Source organism: Vicugna pacos, chromosome X (assembly GCF_048564905.1).
Source record: "Vicugna pacos chromosome X, VicPac4, whole genome shotgun sequence".
Lineage (NCBI taxonomy): Eukaryota > Metazoa > Chordata > Mammalia > Artiodactyla > Camelidae > Vicugna > Vicugna pacos.
In genome coordinates, this window is record NC_133023.1 from 1370216 (window position 1) to 1386533 (window position 16318).

At 53.6% G+C, this 16318-nt stretch overlaps 1 protein-coding gene and 1 long non-coding RNA gene across 5 annotated transcripts in view; both read left to right on the forward strand.

Moving 5' to 3' along the window:
- The window catches only part of XG (Xg glycoprotein (Xg blood group)), a 31616-nt gene that overhangs the window by 1334 nt on the left and 13964 nt on the right, over positions 1–16318 (forward strand). For all 4 annotated transcript variants that reach the window (XM_072955913.1, XM_072955912.1, XM_072955914.1 and 1 more), the window contains exons 2-5: positions 9421–9462; positions 11212–11235; positions 12433–12498; positions 14444–14506. In XM_072955913.1, coding sequence (XP_072812014.1) covers positions 9421–9462; positions 11212–11235; positions 12433–12498; positions 14444–14506 — 195 coding nt within the window. The remainder of the gene's footprint in view (positions 1–9420; positions 9463–11211; positions 11236–12432; positions 12499–14443; positions 14507–16318) is intronic.
- LOC140691781 (uncharacterized) lies at positions 14513–15369 on the forward strand. Its single transcript, XR_012067458.1, has 2 exons — positions 14513–14681; positions 14979–15369. It is a non-coding gene; the product is annotated as an uncharacterized lncRNA (long non-coding RNA).

The window sequence follows — 16318 nt, forward strand, 5'->3', positions numbered from 1 at the left end:
AATCGGAGAAGCAAGCTTGATGCGTTTAGTTTAGTTTTGTTTTTTTTTTTCAATTGAGTTGGGTGATTTCAATATTCAAATTCCAAGGGCTAGGAGACCGGGTGGGGTTTAAGAAGGAGACGTGCTGGAGATTAGGGTGTGAGAAGGTTTTGTTTGGATGTCAGCCTTGTAGTATTTCCTGTTTGTCCAGTTTATGGATACGGAGCTGCTTCTTCACGGGCAGATGTGGGTTTGTTGTTTTGTTTTAAAGGATATCTGTCATTAATTTTGGGGGGGGGTTGAGGTAATTAGGTTTATGTATTTACTTTTAATGGCAGGGCTAGGCATTGAACCCAGGACCTCATGTACCCTAAGCACATGCTCTACCACTGAGCTATATCCTCCCCCACCCCCTTTATTTTTAAAAATTGAAGTATAGTCCATTTACACTGTGTCGATTCCTGGTGCGCAGCACAGGGGCGGATGTGGTTTTGTGACAGGTCCTGGGCTTTCGGGGTCTTCCCTGACACCCTTCTGTTCACCCTCATCCTCTGTGCGTCTTACCGGATGCGGGTCACGCAGAAACGCACCCAGGAGCTCCCTGTCAGTCCCTGAACTCACCCCAGGGCTGAAGGAAGAGGGCAGAGCTCTGGTTTTATACCCACTTGCGCAGCTGCCAAACCAGCAAAACACGTCTGAGTGACGACCGTGGGCTCACCTCCTGCCTCCGGCAGCCCAGCCCCCTACGATGCACAGTCCAGTTGATCCTTTTGGAATAATTCAGCAAGACATGTGGTTCATCATACGTCTGTGGGAAACGCCACAGTGGATTTTTTTTTTTAAATTGAAGTACAGTCGATGACAATGTGTCCATTTCTGGTGTACAGGACAGTGTTGTGGATTTAAGTGACATTGTTCTCATGACAGAAGAAAATGGAGGAACCGGCACTGGCTGAACCTGGCCAAGCCCTTTGCAGGATGTTCGGGGTTTTGATGGATGTGTTTTAATGGCAGCGTCACTTCCGCTCGGCGGGTACGATCTGGGCTGATTCTCACACAGCCCTGGCATGGGGGTGCCGTAGCTGAGGGTCAGTCATTTCCTTGAGGTCTTAATGATGGTGAAACAAGAGGGCGGGGTAGGTCTGAAGAGGAACGAGAAAGTAAGCGAGGTCTGGGTCAGGGTGATTCAGTGTAGGTCAGTTGTGCAGGGAACAGCCGGGTGGGCCTTGAGTCCTGGGTAATTCGTTAAACACACAGACAGCCCCCTCCCCACAAGTCCCCGCCCCCCCTTAGCTGTAGTACTGAGCAGACCCACGAGGTCCCAGACACATTCCACGAGGCTGTCGAGATGATTGTCACCAAGGCTTCAGAAAAACAGACTCCCGTCACGTAACTTGTCCGCCCAATGATCAAATTGTGCGTAGAACATAAAATAACAACAGTGAGCTTAGATTCCTGATTTGACAATTGGGCGGTTTCAACTTCCCACGGTGTGGCGGTGGCGGTGGCGGTGGCGGTGGCGGTGGCGGTGGTCTGTTCTGTGGGTCCCCACCCAAGCGATGCTCCTCGCCCAACAGGTGCAGAAGAAGTGACACCCCCTGGGTAGAGATGCTGCAGCCAGCCTGGCTCCACCTGGGGACCACTTTGTCCCCCAGGGCACACTTGGCCGTGTCTGGAGTCACTGGGAGGTGGGGCGGTGGGGGGTTGCTTTTGTCAAATGGGTGGAGACCAGGAGAAGTGCTCAAAGTTCTGTGATGTACGGGAGGCCCTATGCAGCAAAGAGTCAGCCAACCCCCAATGCTAATTCTGCTGAGGTCGGAAATCCTGCCTTAGCACGAGAGACTATCTGTATCTGTGTATCTCTCTGTATGTCTTTGTAGGTATGTGTGTAATTATTATCTGTCCTCTACTTATGTATCTAAATATCTACCTATCTATCTATTCATTCTATCTATCCATCCATCCATCCAACCATCCATCCATGTATTTATCCATCTAATCTATCTATCCATTCATGCATCCATCCATCCATCCATCCATGTATTTATCTGTCTAATCTATCTATCTATCTATCTATCTATCTATCTATCTATCTATCTATCCATCCATCCATCCATCCAGCTATCCATCCATCCATCCATCCATCCATCCATGTATTTATCCATCTAATCTATCTATCCATTCATGCATGCATCCATCCATCCATCCATCCATGTATTTATCTGTCTAATCTATCTATCCATCCATCCATCCATCCATCCATCCATCCAACCATCCATCCAACCATCCATCCATCCATCCATCCATCCATCCATCCATCCATCCATCCAACTATCTATCTATCTATCCATCCATCCATCCATCCATCCACCCAACCACCCATCCATCCGTCCATCCAGCCAGCCAGCCAGCCATTCTATCTATCTATCTATCTATCTATCTATCTATCTATCTATCTATCTATCTATCCATCCATCCATCCATCCATCCACCCAACCACCCATCCATCCGTCCATCCAGCCAGCCAGCCAGCCATTCTATCTATCTATCTATCTATCTATCTATCTATCTATCTATCTATCTATCCATCCATCCATCCATCCAGCTATCCATCCATCCATCCATCCATCCATCCATCCATACCATGGACTTAGAAATGCAGGCAGGATTTAACCTGCAGTCTTGAGCCAGAATCCATCCTTCTCCGGGAAACCTCCGTCTTTGCTTTAAAGGCCTTCGACAGATCAGACCAGGCCCACCCATGTTATCCGGGACAATCTGCTTTATCGGCAGTCCACAGATTGTGGATGTTAATCCCATCAACGAACTACCATCACGGTGACCTCTAGACTTGTGTTTGACTGAACTGGACCCTGTGGCCCCATGGAGGGGACACATAAAATTCACCATACGGTATGATTTCATGTTTCCACTTTGGTTGCCTGAGAGACAATTTTAAGGAGGGCTCCAGGCCCACGCCTGTGTGTCCTCAGAAGTATGTCCACGTTTGCTGCGGTCGTGGGACCGGGTGGGCAGACCCAGCACTATTAAATGTTTTCCCTGCCCCAGGTCCCCTAGTACCGCAAGTTGCCCCCTGGAAGGGGGTGCCTTTGCGGTCTTCCTTGGAGCAAATCATTCTCAAGATAAAAAACAAAAATAGATATCACCCAAAAGCACACTCTCCTAGAATTAGAGGAATGCCTTATGAGTTTTCTATAAATGTTTTCCTCCAAAATTGTTCTTTGCTTATCATCCTTGGCAATAACACACGACGTAGAGGAAATGTGGAAACACCAGGGAGGTGGCTGGGAACGTTGGATGGGCGTCAGGATTACCGGGCGGATGGGGCACAAATGCAGAGTCCCAGGCCCCTGTGTCTTCTAGGGCTCCAGGTGAAGACGACAGCAAAGTCGCCATCTTCAGGGGTCTCTCGGGAAGCAGCTCCCTCCTGCGGCCATCTGCGGCCCCTCTGAAAGGGGGGTTTCCTTCCAAAAGAGAGCAGAGCTGTCCCCATCCTAAGGCCAGTGCACTGGGGGCTGTTGAAGGAGCTGGTGGGGCTGGGACATCCCATGGGCAGAGTGGAATTAACTTCTCTTGCGGCTTGCGGGGTGGATCGGAAGCCAGCCCAATTGTCATTGAGTTTGGGGACTTCATCCACAGACATCAAGTGTCGCATCCAGCCTCTCTCCTGCCTGTGGGAAGCAGCCTGGGGCTCCTCGTAACCAAAGCTATGGTTCTCTAGGGGGGTGAGGACCTCCTGGACCCTTGTGGGGGTGGGGGCGCTGGGTCAACCGGAGGGTGCAAGAAGGAAGGCCCCCCACCCCCCAGGAGTAAGGATGTTTCCCTGTTTCCGCCATGAACTTCTAAAGTGGGGCCCCCAGACCAGCAGCACGGACATCCCCCTGGAGCCGGAGAGAAATGCCGTCTAGCCCCACGCAGACCTGCGGACCTGGACTCTGCAGGTGGCCAGATTCCAGGCTGCTCTGAATGCCCTTGAGGGTCTGAAAGACACTGAGGCAGAGGTTCTGAGGCTGGAGGGGAAGGCGTGCTGTGGACCCAAAACGCTGGGAGCGGCCCGTCTTTAAGCAGCCCTGCCCTGAGGTGGTCCTTCACACCCGTGCCTCCCAGGTGACTGTCTCTGCTCCACTCCGCTCCACCCGGCTGTCTGGCAGTGCCTCCAGGATGGCTGAGCATCTCCTAAGGGACTGCTGGACATGTGTCGCTCTGGGAAGGCTGGTTTAGGACACACCGTGCAGCAACGCCTCATCAGGTCTGCAGCATTTTTATCAAGTCTTGCATTTTCTGGAAGATGATCAGTCCTTACTCCTTTGTGACCAAATACGTCTCCTCTTGGGGACTTTGCTGGTGCAGAGGGCTGCCACGTGCGACACACTCAGAGGGCGCTTGAGAGGCCAGGACCCAGGACAACTGGTTGACCTTCTGGGGCACGGCTCCTAGGCTGCCAGGGGCTGAGGTCAAGGAGGAGTCGTGGAGAGTGTCCGTGGTCAGTCAAGTGCCTGGATATTTCCATCAAGCTGTGCAGCCCGAGAACCCAGCTCTCCTTGAGAACATTTGTCGTCCTGGAGCAAAGCAGCAGGAGGACTGGAGGCTGGGATGGGTTTCATCTCAGAGGTTCCAGGAGGAGGAGGTCGGACCCCGCCAGCAACACACCAGGACCCACTGGGAACACATCCGCGACTCGGGCAGCCCCTTCCTTTTCTGCTTTGTCAACCTGGACTGGTGGACCAGGCTCTCACCGTCCTGGGCGAGAGCCATTATAATATGCTTTCCAAGCAGTTTTTTTTTTTTTAAACAGCGAAGGCACAGTGTCCAAGGTGGGGGGAACTGTACAATTTGCCTGGAGGAAGCTCGGGGTTGCTCCCTGGGCGTCCCTGCTCCAGCCGTGTGAAGTCCCCCTGTGGAACCCCTCAAGGGCAAGACGGTCCTACTGATGCAGGAGAAACGGATGTGGGGTGTGAGGACAGCCGTGGCCCGGGTCTCGGTCGTGCCTCTGGACGTTCCCCACCAAGTGTGGGTCCTTGGCTTCCTGCAGGAAAGAATTCAAGTGCGAGCCACTGTTGATTAAAAGGTAGATTTGTTTGGAGAGATGCACACTGCATGGAGTGTTAGGCAAGAGAAAGACCATGAGATGTGGGGGTTGGGTGCTCAGGGTAAAGCAAAAGTAGGTGCACCCTCCATAGACAGAATGCGGCCGTCTCCGAAGACGGGGGAGCCAGACAGGCAGCCGGGCGTGGTGCTGTCAGTTTTTATGAGCTCGGTAGCTTCACACGCCTACAGATGGGACCATTCCCACTGCCCTGGGGCTCCCAGGAACTGGGCCACCGCCCACCCCACTCTGACCTTCTGTGCTTAGCCCTGGGGCTGTCATGGCGCCTGCGGGCACGCGATCGATCACGCTGCTACAGTGAGCGTGCAATGAAGTTCCAGATCTCCTAGACGTCAACCTCCTGCCATGTCCATCCTCAAGGCCAACGGGAGTTGAATCTTTGACCATTTTGGTGTGAAATTGCTGTCATTCGTTGAATGGCTGCGCCCTGGCCGCCTTCCCTCCGGTCTCGCTCCCACCCGTCGGTGGCTCACAAAGTGGCTTCATCTATGACAGGGGACCCCAGAAGGGCCGGTTTAAATTAACCCACACGTCAGGGGACGCCTGCAAAATCCGACGGAAAGAAATGAGGAACGCCCGTCTCCAAGGGTCCCTTCAGGAGGTACAAGGACAACGGTTGGAATGATAAACTCTTAAGACCCTGTCTGCCTTGCGTATCCCCCGGTGGACCCGCTCCCCGGTGATTAGCTGCAGCAGCTGTAATTGGACCCAGGGCTTCACACAGCCAGCTGCGTTTTCTTCCTCCCTCCCCACCTCCTCTCAGGGCTTGCCTGGGGCGGATTTCCTCCTTAGATGGAGGTAGATAATTCAGCGGGGGGCCTGATTCGGGGAGGCTGTTGACCTGGCACCACAGCCCCACCGTTTGCTTTGCAGAAACGCCGTTTGTCCCACTGACTTGGGGGGTTTCAGAAGTTCAGGGACGCAAACCAAAATCCGAAACATCTTAGCGTCTTGCAGGGGTAGTGCTGGGCCAGGGAGGGGTCTGGTTACTAGACGTAACCGAAGCGTTCCGCCAACTGCCACTCAGGTGGTTTCCTCTTGAAATCCCCGCCCCCACCAAATGTTGCTTGTTTTTGGAGGGTAGGGGGTCTTGGGTACCGTGCCAAGACCTCGCTCCCACCAGCATGAGTCATTTCCAGCCCCCGCCTCTGGGATCTCAGCCATGGGGGACCGTCATTAAGATCTGGAACACACACACACACACACACACACACAGACACACACACACACGAGGCCGCTTTCTCCTCGGTGTTTATCCGTAAGTAAACCCCAGAACACGTGGGTTTGGTTAAGAGCCGCTGAGCCAGCGAAACAAAGCAGATCAGAAACAGATCTTGTGTTCCCAGCCCCGTCTCGGGCCCTGGGTGGAAAATGAAGCTGGTGGCCGTGATTGCCCCGGGCGCAGCCCTTCCCGTATCTGCCCCAGATGGAGCCCGCTGAATCTGCATCTCCCCCGCCGAGGGATGTCCCTGGTGGCATGGCTACAGATTGAAGGGTGTTACTGGTGGGGCTGCGGCTTAAGCCACACCGGGCAGGATCTTGGCTGCAGCCCGTCCCGGAGAGCAGGGGGTGCCTGATGCAGTCCTGCCGGGCCTGCGGGACTGAGTCCTTCCTACACCCTGGGCTGCCCGCCTGCCCGCCCGCCTGCCCGCCCGCCCGCCTGACGGCTGGCTGGGTGCTGTGTGAGTCATGCTCACGAGGCTCCCTGGTGCCACACCCACAGCCAGCAGGGGCGGCTGCCTCCACTGGCCTCCCCGTGCATCCGCCGCATCCTCTCTAGAGGGAAGGAGGCGGCTGGAAACAGGCTGGTGGTTGGTTTGGGGGGACTTGGCTATTTCCAAGGCCAGGGGTGGGGGCACCCGGGGTCCCCGCTGCCAGGCAGGCTGGTGTCAGGGCTCCTGCATCCCCAGAGGTGGCCCCCAGCCCTTCGGGAGAAGGCCCGGGTGCCGCCCAGCTGTTGTGCAACAGGTCGGGCGGGGACAGAGCCCAGGGGCCTTGCTCAGCGCGGGGCAGCCCGGCTCACAGGTCGGGGGAGACGCCTACGTGCTGTTTATGGACGGGGAAGCGCCCTGCTGTCGAGAGTTACTTGTACACCGTCAAGGGCGGGTGGAATGCAGATTCCGGAGCTGCCTGTGTAGCCGAGGGTCCGGGGGAAGCTGGGTGTGTGCCGGAGGGAGGGTCAGACACACCCTCGCCGGCTGCCCTGGAAGGAATGTGTTTTATAAATCCCGTAAGGCTTCTCGTCTCCCCCTCCGCCCCTGGACCATGACCCGGAGCAGAAAGGGGCCAGATTGTTCCCGAAAGAGGAACCTGCAGGGGCTGGAGGGATGCAGACGCTGGCAGAGACCGAGGTCTCTGAGGGAGGTGGGAGCTCCCCGTGTTAGAAAAGGCTCTCTGGGATTTAGTCTGGGGACGCACTGAGCCCTGGCCTCCAGTCCAGACCGTGCGGCTGCCCATGGGGGCACGCTGGCCTCAGATCTCCGCTCTCCAGTGTCTGGGATTGGGGGGCGGGTACTGGCTTCTGGGGATGGACAGGCTCCCAGCCCGAGTTCCCTCGGTGACCAGCCCCAGATGCTGCCTGCATGGTTTCCCAGCGGGGGACGTGCCTGGGGCTTCCCTGACCCCAGGCCGGATGGGTCAAAACTACGTCCAGGGCAGGTGCAACCCAGGTGAACACCTGGAGGAGACGCAGGGTCTAGGGGCTGCCATGTGTGGCCACTTTTGGTAATGTTGATTCTTCCACACCAAGACCTCAAGGTATCTTTCCATTTCTTTGTGTCATCTTCAATTTCCTTCCTCAATGTTTTAGTTTTCAGAGCATAGGTAACCTCCTTGGTTAAGTTTATTTCTAGGTATTTTGTTGTTTTTGATGCAATGGAAATGTTTATGCCAGTTATAAAATTCTCGTGTTTGAAGCGGTTAAAAAAAAACTGAATGAAGGGCCACAAATGGCAAAATATCCTTCTTTCTTGACGGACCTCAGGGGTTTTCAGATCTGGTTTGAGAGGCAGGGAAGGTGGGGTGGGGGCCAGGGCAGGGGGACGGGGGTGCATGTGGGGAAAATGCACTTTAATATGCAGGAGAGGAAGTGACTGCAGCCCTCCCACCCCTGGCTCCTTAAAAAGACTTTTTTTTTTTTTTGGAGATAAAATTCACATGCAAGAAAGTCACCATGTTAATCCTTTGAAAGAAAAGTGAACAGTTCAGAGATTTTTTTTTTTTAAGCACATTCACCCTGTTGTGCAATCATCACCACTCTTGAATTCCAGAACAGTGTCATCACCCCCAAAAGCCCTCCAGCACTGAGGGGAGGAAGGTGGGGCTGTCCTGCAATGTTTGTGAAAGGCTTGCTTGAGGGGGCATGTCGCAGCCAGTGAGGGGGCAGCGTGCAGCTGGGCCTCAGTTCAACTTTTATCGAGTGAGGAAAATATCCCCAATTCGAGCCATGCGGCTGTGAGCTTACCACATTCCCCAAGAGCATTCACTAAGCTGAAAATGAGGGTCAGGATGTGTCCCGGCAAGTAAACGGAGTAAGTCTGTATCTTCAAAAACGCTCACATGCTGCCGCCTCCAGGCAGACCTCCAGGTCTGCTCCCACAGGAAGTGGAACGGCCCACTGCCTTGTGGTCTCGGCTGCACCCTGTGCCCACCTGCAGGGATAGTCACACGTCTTTCTCCCCTAAAGGTCCAGGGGGCAGGGCTCATGACGGTCACGGTCACACCCCCAGCACCCAACAGTGTGCCTGTCACGGAGTCGCAATTCATAACGTTTGCAGAGCAAGTACCATGTGATATCACTTCTAGGTGGAAACTGAAAATAAATTAGGAGTTTGGGATTAGCAGAGACACACTACGGTATGTAAAATAGATAAACAGCAAGGTCCTCCTGTGCAGCACAGGGAACTCTATTCAATATCCTGTAAGAACCTATAATGGAAAAGAATCTGGAAAAGAAAATGCTTATGTATGTATTCAGTCAAAACGGAATCACTTTGCTGTACACCTGACGCTACCACAACGTTGTAAATTAACTACTTCAATTAAAAAAGAAGAAAGACAAGGGTGCCACAATGTTCCTTCAGACGCGTCTTTGATGAGGCGGCACCAGCCTACCAGGAAAGCCACGGGGTGGGTTTGGCAAAGCCACGGGGAGGTGGAGGGGGTGGACTTTGACCTTCCACCGAGCTCAGGGCGGTGGGATTGACCTTTGCCCCGAGGGGGATGTCTGGACAGACCAGCCAAAGAGGAGGCCGGCACCCGGCACCCTGCCCATCCCATCTCGGTGTGACCCATGCCCTGTGTCTTCCCCACAGGTCAAGGTGACTTTGATTTGGCCGACGCCCTCGATGACCCTGGTGAGTGCCAGTATTTCTAGGGAAAATGCTATGTTTTTTGCAGCCTGAGTCAGCTGTGCAGTTTACAGGGTAGGGGTGGGGGTGGGGTCAGAATTCAGAATTCTAGCTATTAAAAATTTTGTTTTCACACAAGATCACGGGCACAGAGAGGCGAATGATTTTTCCCACCTGAAATACTCTTTATGACGCCTTGAGCGTGGGGCCGGTCTAACGTCCCGCAGGTCTGCGCTCCCCGAGCCCGTGGGCAGGGTGCGCTCGGGTGCACGCTGCATTCCCTCCGTGGGGCTCGTAGCTGGCTCCGTCCTCCGCCGCACCCGGCGGTGATCACCCGAGCCAGCCCTCCTGCAGGGCGGGCCGCACCCTCCGGTCACCTCCACTCACGGGGCACTGGTGCCTTGAATGGACGACGTGACCCCTCTTTCCACCTGCCTGTGGCCACCATCCTTGGGGGCGGCTTGACCTCCTCGCAGCCAGAGAACCGAATATACATCTGCTGGACCCAGGAGGACGGTCCAGATTCAGGCGCACAGGGGAGCTGGGAGGCAGAGGCGTTGGGGCCTGGGGGTGCCGAGGGCAGGGGAGCAGAGTCGGAGGAGGCAGGAGGCAATGGGCGTGTCAGGTGGGCACAGGGGGACTGGGGCTTCTTTTGGAAAGAAAGATTGCTGCCTGGGTCTTCAGAGACAGATCAGCGGCATCTGGTGTCTGGTCCAAGCCCTGGTCACTCGGCGCAGATCAACCCCTCCATCAGCCTCGCCCCTCCTAGGAAGATGATTGGGGGAATTAAAAGGATGGACTCAAACAAATATGTGTTTATAGGGGTGTTATTCATAGTTGCCAGAAGGTGGAAGCCACCCAAATGATAAACAGAATGCGGTCCATCCATACAGGGGAATATTACTCAGCCAGGAAAGGGGAGTGATGCTCTGACACAGGCGACAGTGTGGATGGACCCTGAAAATGTGATGCTGTAGAGGACAGGGCTTTCTGCAGAGAGGCGGGACCCAGTCCACGGTGCCCGCGGGCAGTTCTAACCTCCGTCACCTTCACCAAGCTCTGCCTCTCTGAGCATCTTCCAAAAATCTCTCTGTCTTGCTGCCCCATCTCTGCCCACCCACACCCGACACCCAGACTGTGCACCTGACCCCCCGTGCACGAGTGCTGACCTCGTGGTATGGGAGTCACCCGGGAGGCTGCGAGTGTCCCCATGTACACACTCCCCGGCACCAACAGGCTCTCCGCAAACGTGTGTCAAATGCATAAACACGTGCGTGAAAGAAACAGGGAGAAGCGTGGCTCTGGAGGCGGGAGGCCTCCCTTCCCGTTTTCCTCCACGTGTCCTACGTCTGCCGTGCGGGCTCGCAGCCGCCCTGCAGGTGCGCGTGGTACCGTGTGTGCGCCCACCTGCCCTGGATGCTCTGGGCGAAGACCGCCTTCCCGCAGGGGTCCGAAAGCTCGCTCCTTCGTCTCCTGCGAGACTTTACGGAAACTCACTTCCTAATGAGCTGGGAGGACCCCCTTATGGAAGCTTTGCTCTCCACTCCCCCCAGCCCCCAGCCTCTGCACAGATGCAGGGAAGACCGCTAGGCATGTGTGTTAAGGGCGCTTTTTCCCCCCACCATGAATGGAATTTGTGTTCATATCACCGTTCATGGTTTCCTTTTTTGTGTGTGAGGGTGTTTATCATTCTTTCTTCAAGCTGCACATAAATCTTCGATGTTTCTTGACTGTCTGATCTCTCTTTGCCCACAGAGCCGACCAAGAAGCCAAGCTCAGGTGAGTGACTGCCTACTTGCCTGCACGGAAGTCGGGCTGCACCTTGGAGCTGGTGGATTTTGGGTTTTTTCTGGGGGGGGAGGACTAATCAAGTTTATTTATTTTTAAATGGAGGGACTGGGGATGGAACCCAGGACCTGCTGCGTGCTAAGCACACACTCACTGAGCTAGACCCCCCCCCCCATGGAGCTGGCGTATTTGAAGGCACGCCTGAGGGTGTTTTATAGGCTCCTGGGCTGTGGGAGGAGGCGGTGAAGTTTCAGGCAAACAGGGGTCACTGGGGGAATGCAAATCAAAGTCGCAGTGAGACAGCGTTCCTCCTCCTCGGATGGCTAGCATCAAAACACAAAGGGCCACAAATACGGAAGGTAACCTTTGCCGGCAAAGGTGCGTGAAGACACGGGAACCCTCGAGGGCTTGCCGGCGGGCGGGCATGGAAGATGGTGCGGCCTCTGCGGAAACCCGTCTGACAGCGCCTCAGAGACTCCGTATGGAATTTCTGTGGGACCGAGTTGTTCCGCCCCCGGGGGGGCGATCCCAAGGAATGGAATCCAAGGATTCCAGCGGGAACACACAGATGGAGACTGACGGCGTACAATCCCTCGCGAGTCCAGGAGAGACAAAAACAAAAGATAAAATAAACTCGATTAAATGAAAAAGCCAACCTGATTAACGAAATAGAGACCAGGAAAGAAAATTAAAAAAAAAAATAAACAGAAGGGACACGTTTAAATAGTAGGAACCGTGTACCGTTCATTCCTGTGGAAGTAAAATGATTGCATGACCCTAAGAAGACAGGGTTAGATCAAGCCGTTTAAAATCAGTTTTACGCCGTTTAACAAGGTGAGAGGAAACGGGAAAAGACGTGTGAAGCGAAAATCCTATCCAGAGGAAGGTGGTATCACCTAGTAATGTCAGAAAAAGTAGCCTTGAAGGAAAAAAAAAAAAAGAAAAAACCAGTTGTGTGTGTGTGTCTGTGTAGTTTTTTCTTTCCATTCTGAATGCTGAGATTTTATTTCTAACCGCGAAGTAATTTTTTTTCGGTTAACCGGGTCGATGGTAATCCCCAACGCCCTGAGCAACAGTGCTGAGTAAGATGTAAGCTCTATAATCACCTGCTGGTCTTGTTTTACAGGCTGCTTCTGAGTCAGGGATGTTTTTCTCTTCCAAACACGCAGTCTCATTTGTCCCCCGCAGGTATCTACCCAAAGCCGAAGCCCCCGTACCCACCACGGCCTGCGAGTCCCGACCACCACGGGGGAGGTAAGGACGTTCGCTGCTTTCAAAACGGGTTGGATGAAACGTGTCTCTCTTTTTTTCTTTCTTTCATTTGTTTTTTTTTTAACTAGTTTTCATCCAGCTGCTTTGGCTACAAGTACCAGGTCACCCTCTAGGGAGGGTGGGGTTTGTCCTTCGGAGGAGGAGGAAATAGGGGCCAATAGCCAATAAAGTCCTCTGCAATTCAGGAACCAAAAAAAAAAAAAAAAAAAAAAAAAGCTAAAATGTGACCAGGCAGATGGGGGCCTGGAAAGCCGGAAAAGTCGAGGGCGTGAGGAAGCTTCCTGGAAGGTTCTAGGCGTTGGGACGGGTGGAAATTCATCTCCTTGTGGGGAGGGAGGTGGTCAGTCAAAGTAAGAAGTCAGGTTTGATGAACCGTTGCCTTATTGTGAAGCAACGCACGACACTAACTGAGTTAGTTAAAGGCTGGCTAAGTGACTACCAATCTTTAAAACCATCTTTTAAATCTGCAACTCCCAATTTATCCCCCGCCCCGGTAACCATAAGTTTGTTTTCTATGTCTGTGAGTCTGTTTCTGTTTGGTGAATAAGTTCATTTGTGTCATTTTTAAAAAAGATTCCACATAGGAGTGATCTCATATGATATTTCTTGTTCTCTGTCCAACTTACTTCACTTAGCGTGAAAATCTCCAGGTCCATCCATGTTGCTGCAAATGGCATGATTTCATTCTTTTTTATGGCTGAGTAGTATTCCATTGTTTAAATGCACCACACCTTCTTTATCCAGTCATCTGTGGATGGACATTTAGGTTGCTTCCACGTCTTGGCTGTTGTAAATAGTGCTGCCATGAACATTGCGGTGCATGTGTTTGTAGAATGATTCCTTAAATGCAAATGACCTAATTCTGCCCTTTGCTTCTTAAGAAAAAGAAAAGCTCTTTTTTTTTTCCAAGTTTAACATCCCAGCTCCATCAATTTCTTTCTTGTAGAAATTCCTCCCAGCCCTTTCCACAAAGCCTTGTTCGACAGAGCGTTGCTCTTCTGCAAGGTGCCGGCGGACATCGCTCATGGGACGGACTTCTTGCAACCGTCTATTTGGGAAACATAGGGTTAAACGTGCTTCCACGGGCTCCTGTAAAATGAGTCACCAGAACCAGGTTGACTCATGCATCCCGGGGCCTGTGGGGGGCAAATCTCAGGCTTGGGAGGTGTCCTCCTGTGACTCACAACTCCCGGGGCCGACACATTCTTTTTTTTTCTTTTTTTTTTTTCTTTTTAATCGAAGGACTGGGGATTGAACCCGGGACCTCGTGCAAGCTAAGCGCGCACTCCACCCATGAGCTGTGCCTCCCCCACACCCCTTCCCTGATGCATCCTGAACCAGAGGAACGTTGCTTTCCGGCGTTTGTTTTCAAGCTTTGCTAAAACCCAGCCGTGAGATGGCGGCCCTGATTATGGATTTATATTTGATACGCTTTATGCAGCTCTTGGTGTCAGCATAAGCCACAACAGGGGGAAAAAATGGATTTCATCCATGAACCCCTTTTGTGCTTTAAAGGGGATGGTCAGTAGAGTGGAAATTCACACGCAGAGCGGAAAGCGGGACGCACGATCAGCAACGTGAGACGCTTTTGTCCTCGTATTGGGGACGGACTTTCGCCAACCGTCTGACCTTTGCGATAACCCCACACAGGGGGACGTTCCCAGCTCAGTATCTGCCGCCTTCGTTCCAGGAACCCGTGAGCTTTTTGCTCCCAGAACCAGGGGAGGAGGTCCCGGGTGCCGAGATCAAAGCGGGTTTTTAAAGCTTTGGTGCTTGGAGAGGTTAACGACCTTTTGAGGGCTCTGCCCGGCAGATGTGAACCAGCCGGATCGTCACCTTGTATTCCGGTCTTTCTGCGTGGGTGGCTGGTTCGTCCCTGGAAGGTGCCATGGCTTTCCTAAAACCACCTTGCTGTTTTCAACAACAGGTATCTACCCACCGCCGAAGCCGCCGCCTCGCCCGCAGCCTGGCACTTACGACAGCAGCGGAGGTGAGAGTCGTGAGTGCGGGGGTTGCCCGTGGATGCCACCCGTGTTCCAGGTTCTCGTCCCGCCCCGGAAAGAATTCAGAGACAAGACGTAGTGGTTTAAAAAAAAGAAGAAGTAAAGTGAGGATTTATTAAAGGATGGGTGGTTCACCCTCGAGGGGACAGCGGGCAGGCTCAGGTGAGCGGCTGCCCCGAGTTTTTTTGGCAAGTTGGTTACGCAGGGTGTAAAAATGAATGGGCAGAATACATTGAGGGGGAAGGGTGTGGGGTCCTATTCCCTGATTTTCATCCCAGCCGCACCTTCCCCGAAGGGAGGAGGGATTTTTGTCCTTATTTAATCTGCATAGGACTGTGGTGAATGGGAACTTGCAATCTGCAAGGCTAATTTTATTGAAATGTGGGCATAATGAGCAAAAGGTTGCATTCGGACACTGGAAATTCCTGCCTTTTCTCACCTTTCTTTGTTGGTCTGCAGGCCACTCGTCACCCCAAAAGTTGTGCCCCCTTATGAGCCCAGAGGTTCCTGCTTTTCTCTCTCTGCCCGGGGACCCCTGCTGCTCACGTGGTGTGTGGTTTCTTGCGTTTGGCCCAGGCCCCTCCTCTCTGCCCAGTTCCTGCCATGCGGCCCGCGTCCCCCTTTCTCTGCTCATGTGTAGCCATCCGCCTGCTCTGACAGTGGGACACAGTCCGGAAGCCTCGGGAGGGGAGCAGCGGACCCGTCTTGGAATTCTGTCCTCGGCGGTGAAGTGCTATTTTGCGTTTGAACCACACGGAGGTTCTTTAAGGAAAGTGTCCACCTGCTCCCCGCCGGCAGCTGGCGGGGGTACTCTGACGGAGGACACCTTTTGTTTCGTTTTGGCTTCTTCCCCGGGTTGCAAAAATGCAACGTGCTCCAGAGACATTTTGCCTCATCGTGACAAGGCTCCCCCTTGGATCCCGCAGGGGCCCCGAGTCTCTGGCCCTCAACACCGGCTTTCAAAGGGCAGTGGGATGTTCGGACTCTGAGCAGTAAGAATTGGAGCTCAGGCTTTGCAAATCGGGGCTGGCGGGTGATGGAGGCAGCTTTGGCCGGGTGAAGGCGGACTGTCTTCCCTCCCAGGTGATGTTTGGGGCCATCTCTTTGGCTCTGGGGAGGACACACATAGACTTCTCGAAGCTGGCAGCCCCAGGCTCCTTCCTCGGGGAGCAACAGCCTCCCCTTTGAATTCGCTTGCACAGCCAGGTGTACGGCGCCCAGACACCCTGCACCTTGGCTTGTACCCAGCAGACAGGCCCACCCCAGCCCCTAAAGGCCGTGAGGTTTATTCTGATTCTAAAATACAGACCTCCCCCCACCCCGACCCCCTGGACCCCAGCAAGCAAGCAGCCCAGGCTGCACACGCGATGCCCCATTGCCAGACTCCACGTGGACACGACCCCCGAATAGGCTCTGAACATCGGGCGCTCAGAAGACGTTTTAGAAACGGCAGTGCCAAAACGCACAAGTCAACTTTGCTGCCATTTTGCACATTAAATTTGATTCCAGTTTGGAAAAAAAGAAAAAAAAAACTTAAGACTCTGCTCGGGACGTGAGCAAGTTCACTAAGAACTTGCAGGAATATTCTGGAGGGAACCAGAAACCATATGCAGGTTTTTCCCAAACGGGAGCTCGAGGGCGACCTCGTGGTCCGTCCCACGTGTGTGTTTTGCCAAAACCACCCAGCGATGAATTCAGTTCTGGCGTCATCTACCCAGAGACAGAGTCAGACCCCAGCGGTTGAGGGCTCCCCGTCCTGCGAAACTCTCCCCACTTCAGTCCCAAGTCCCAGAGTGTCA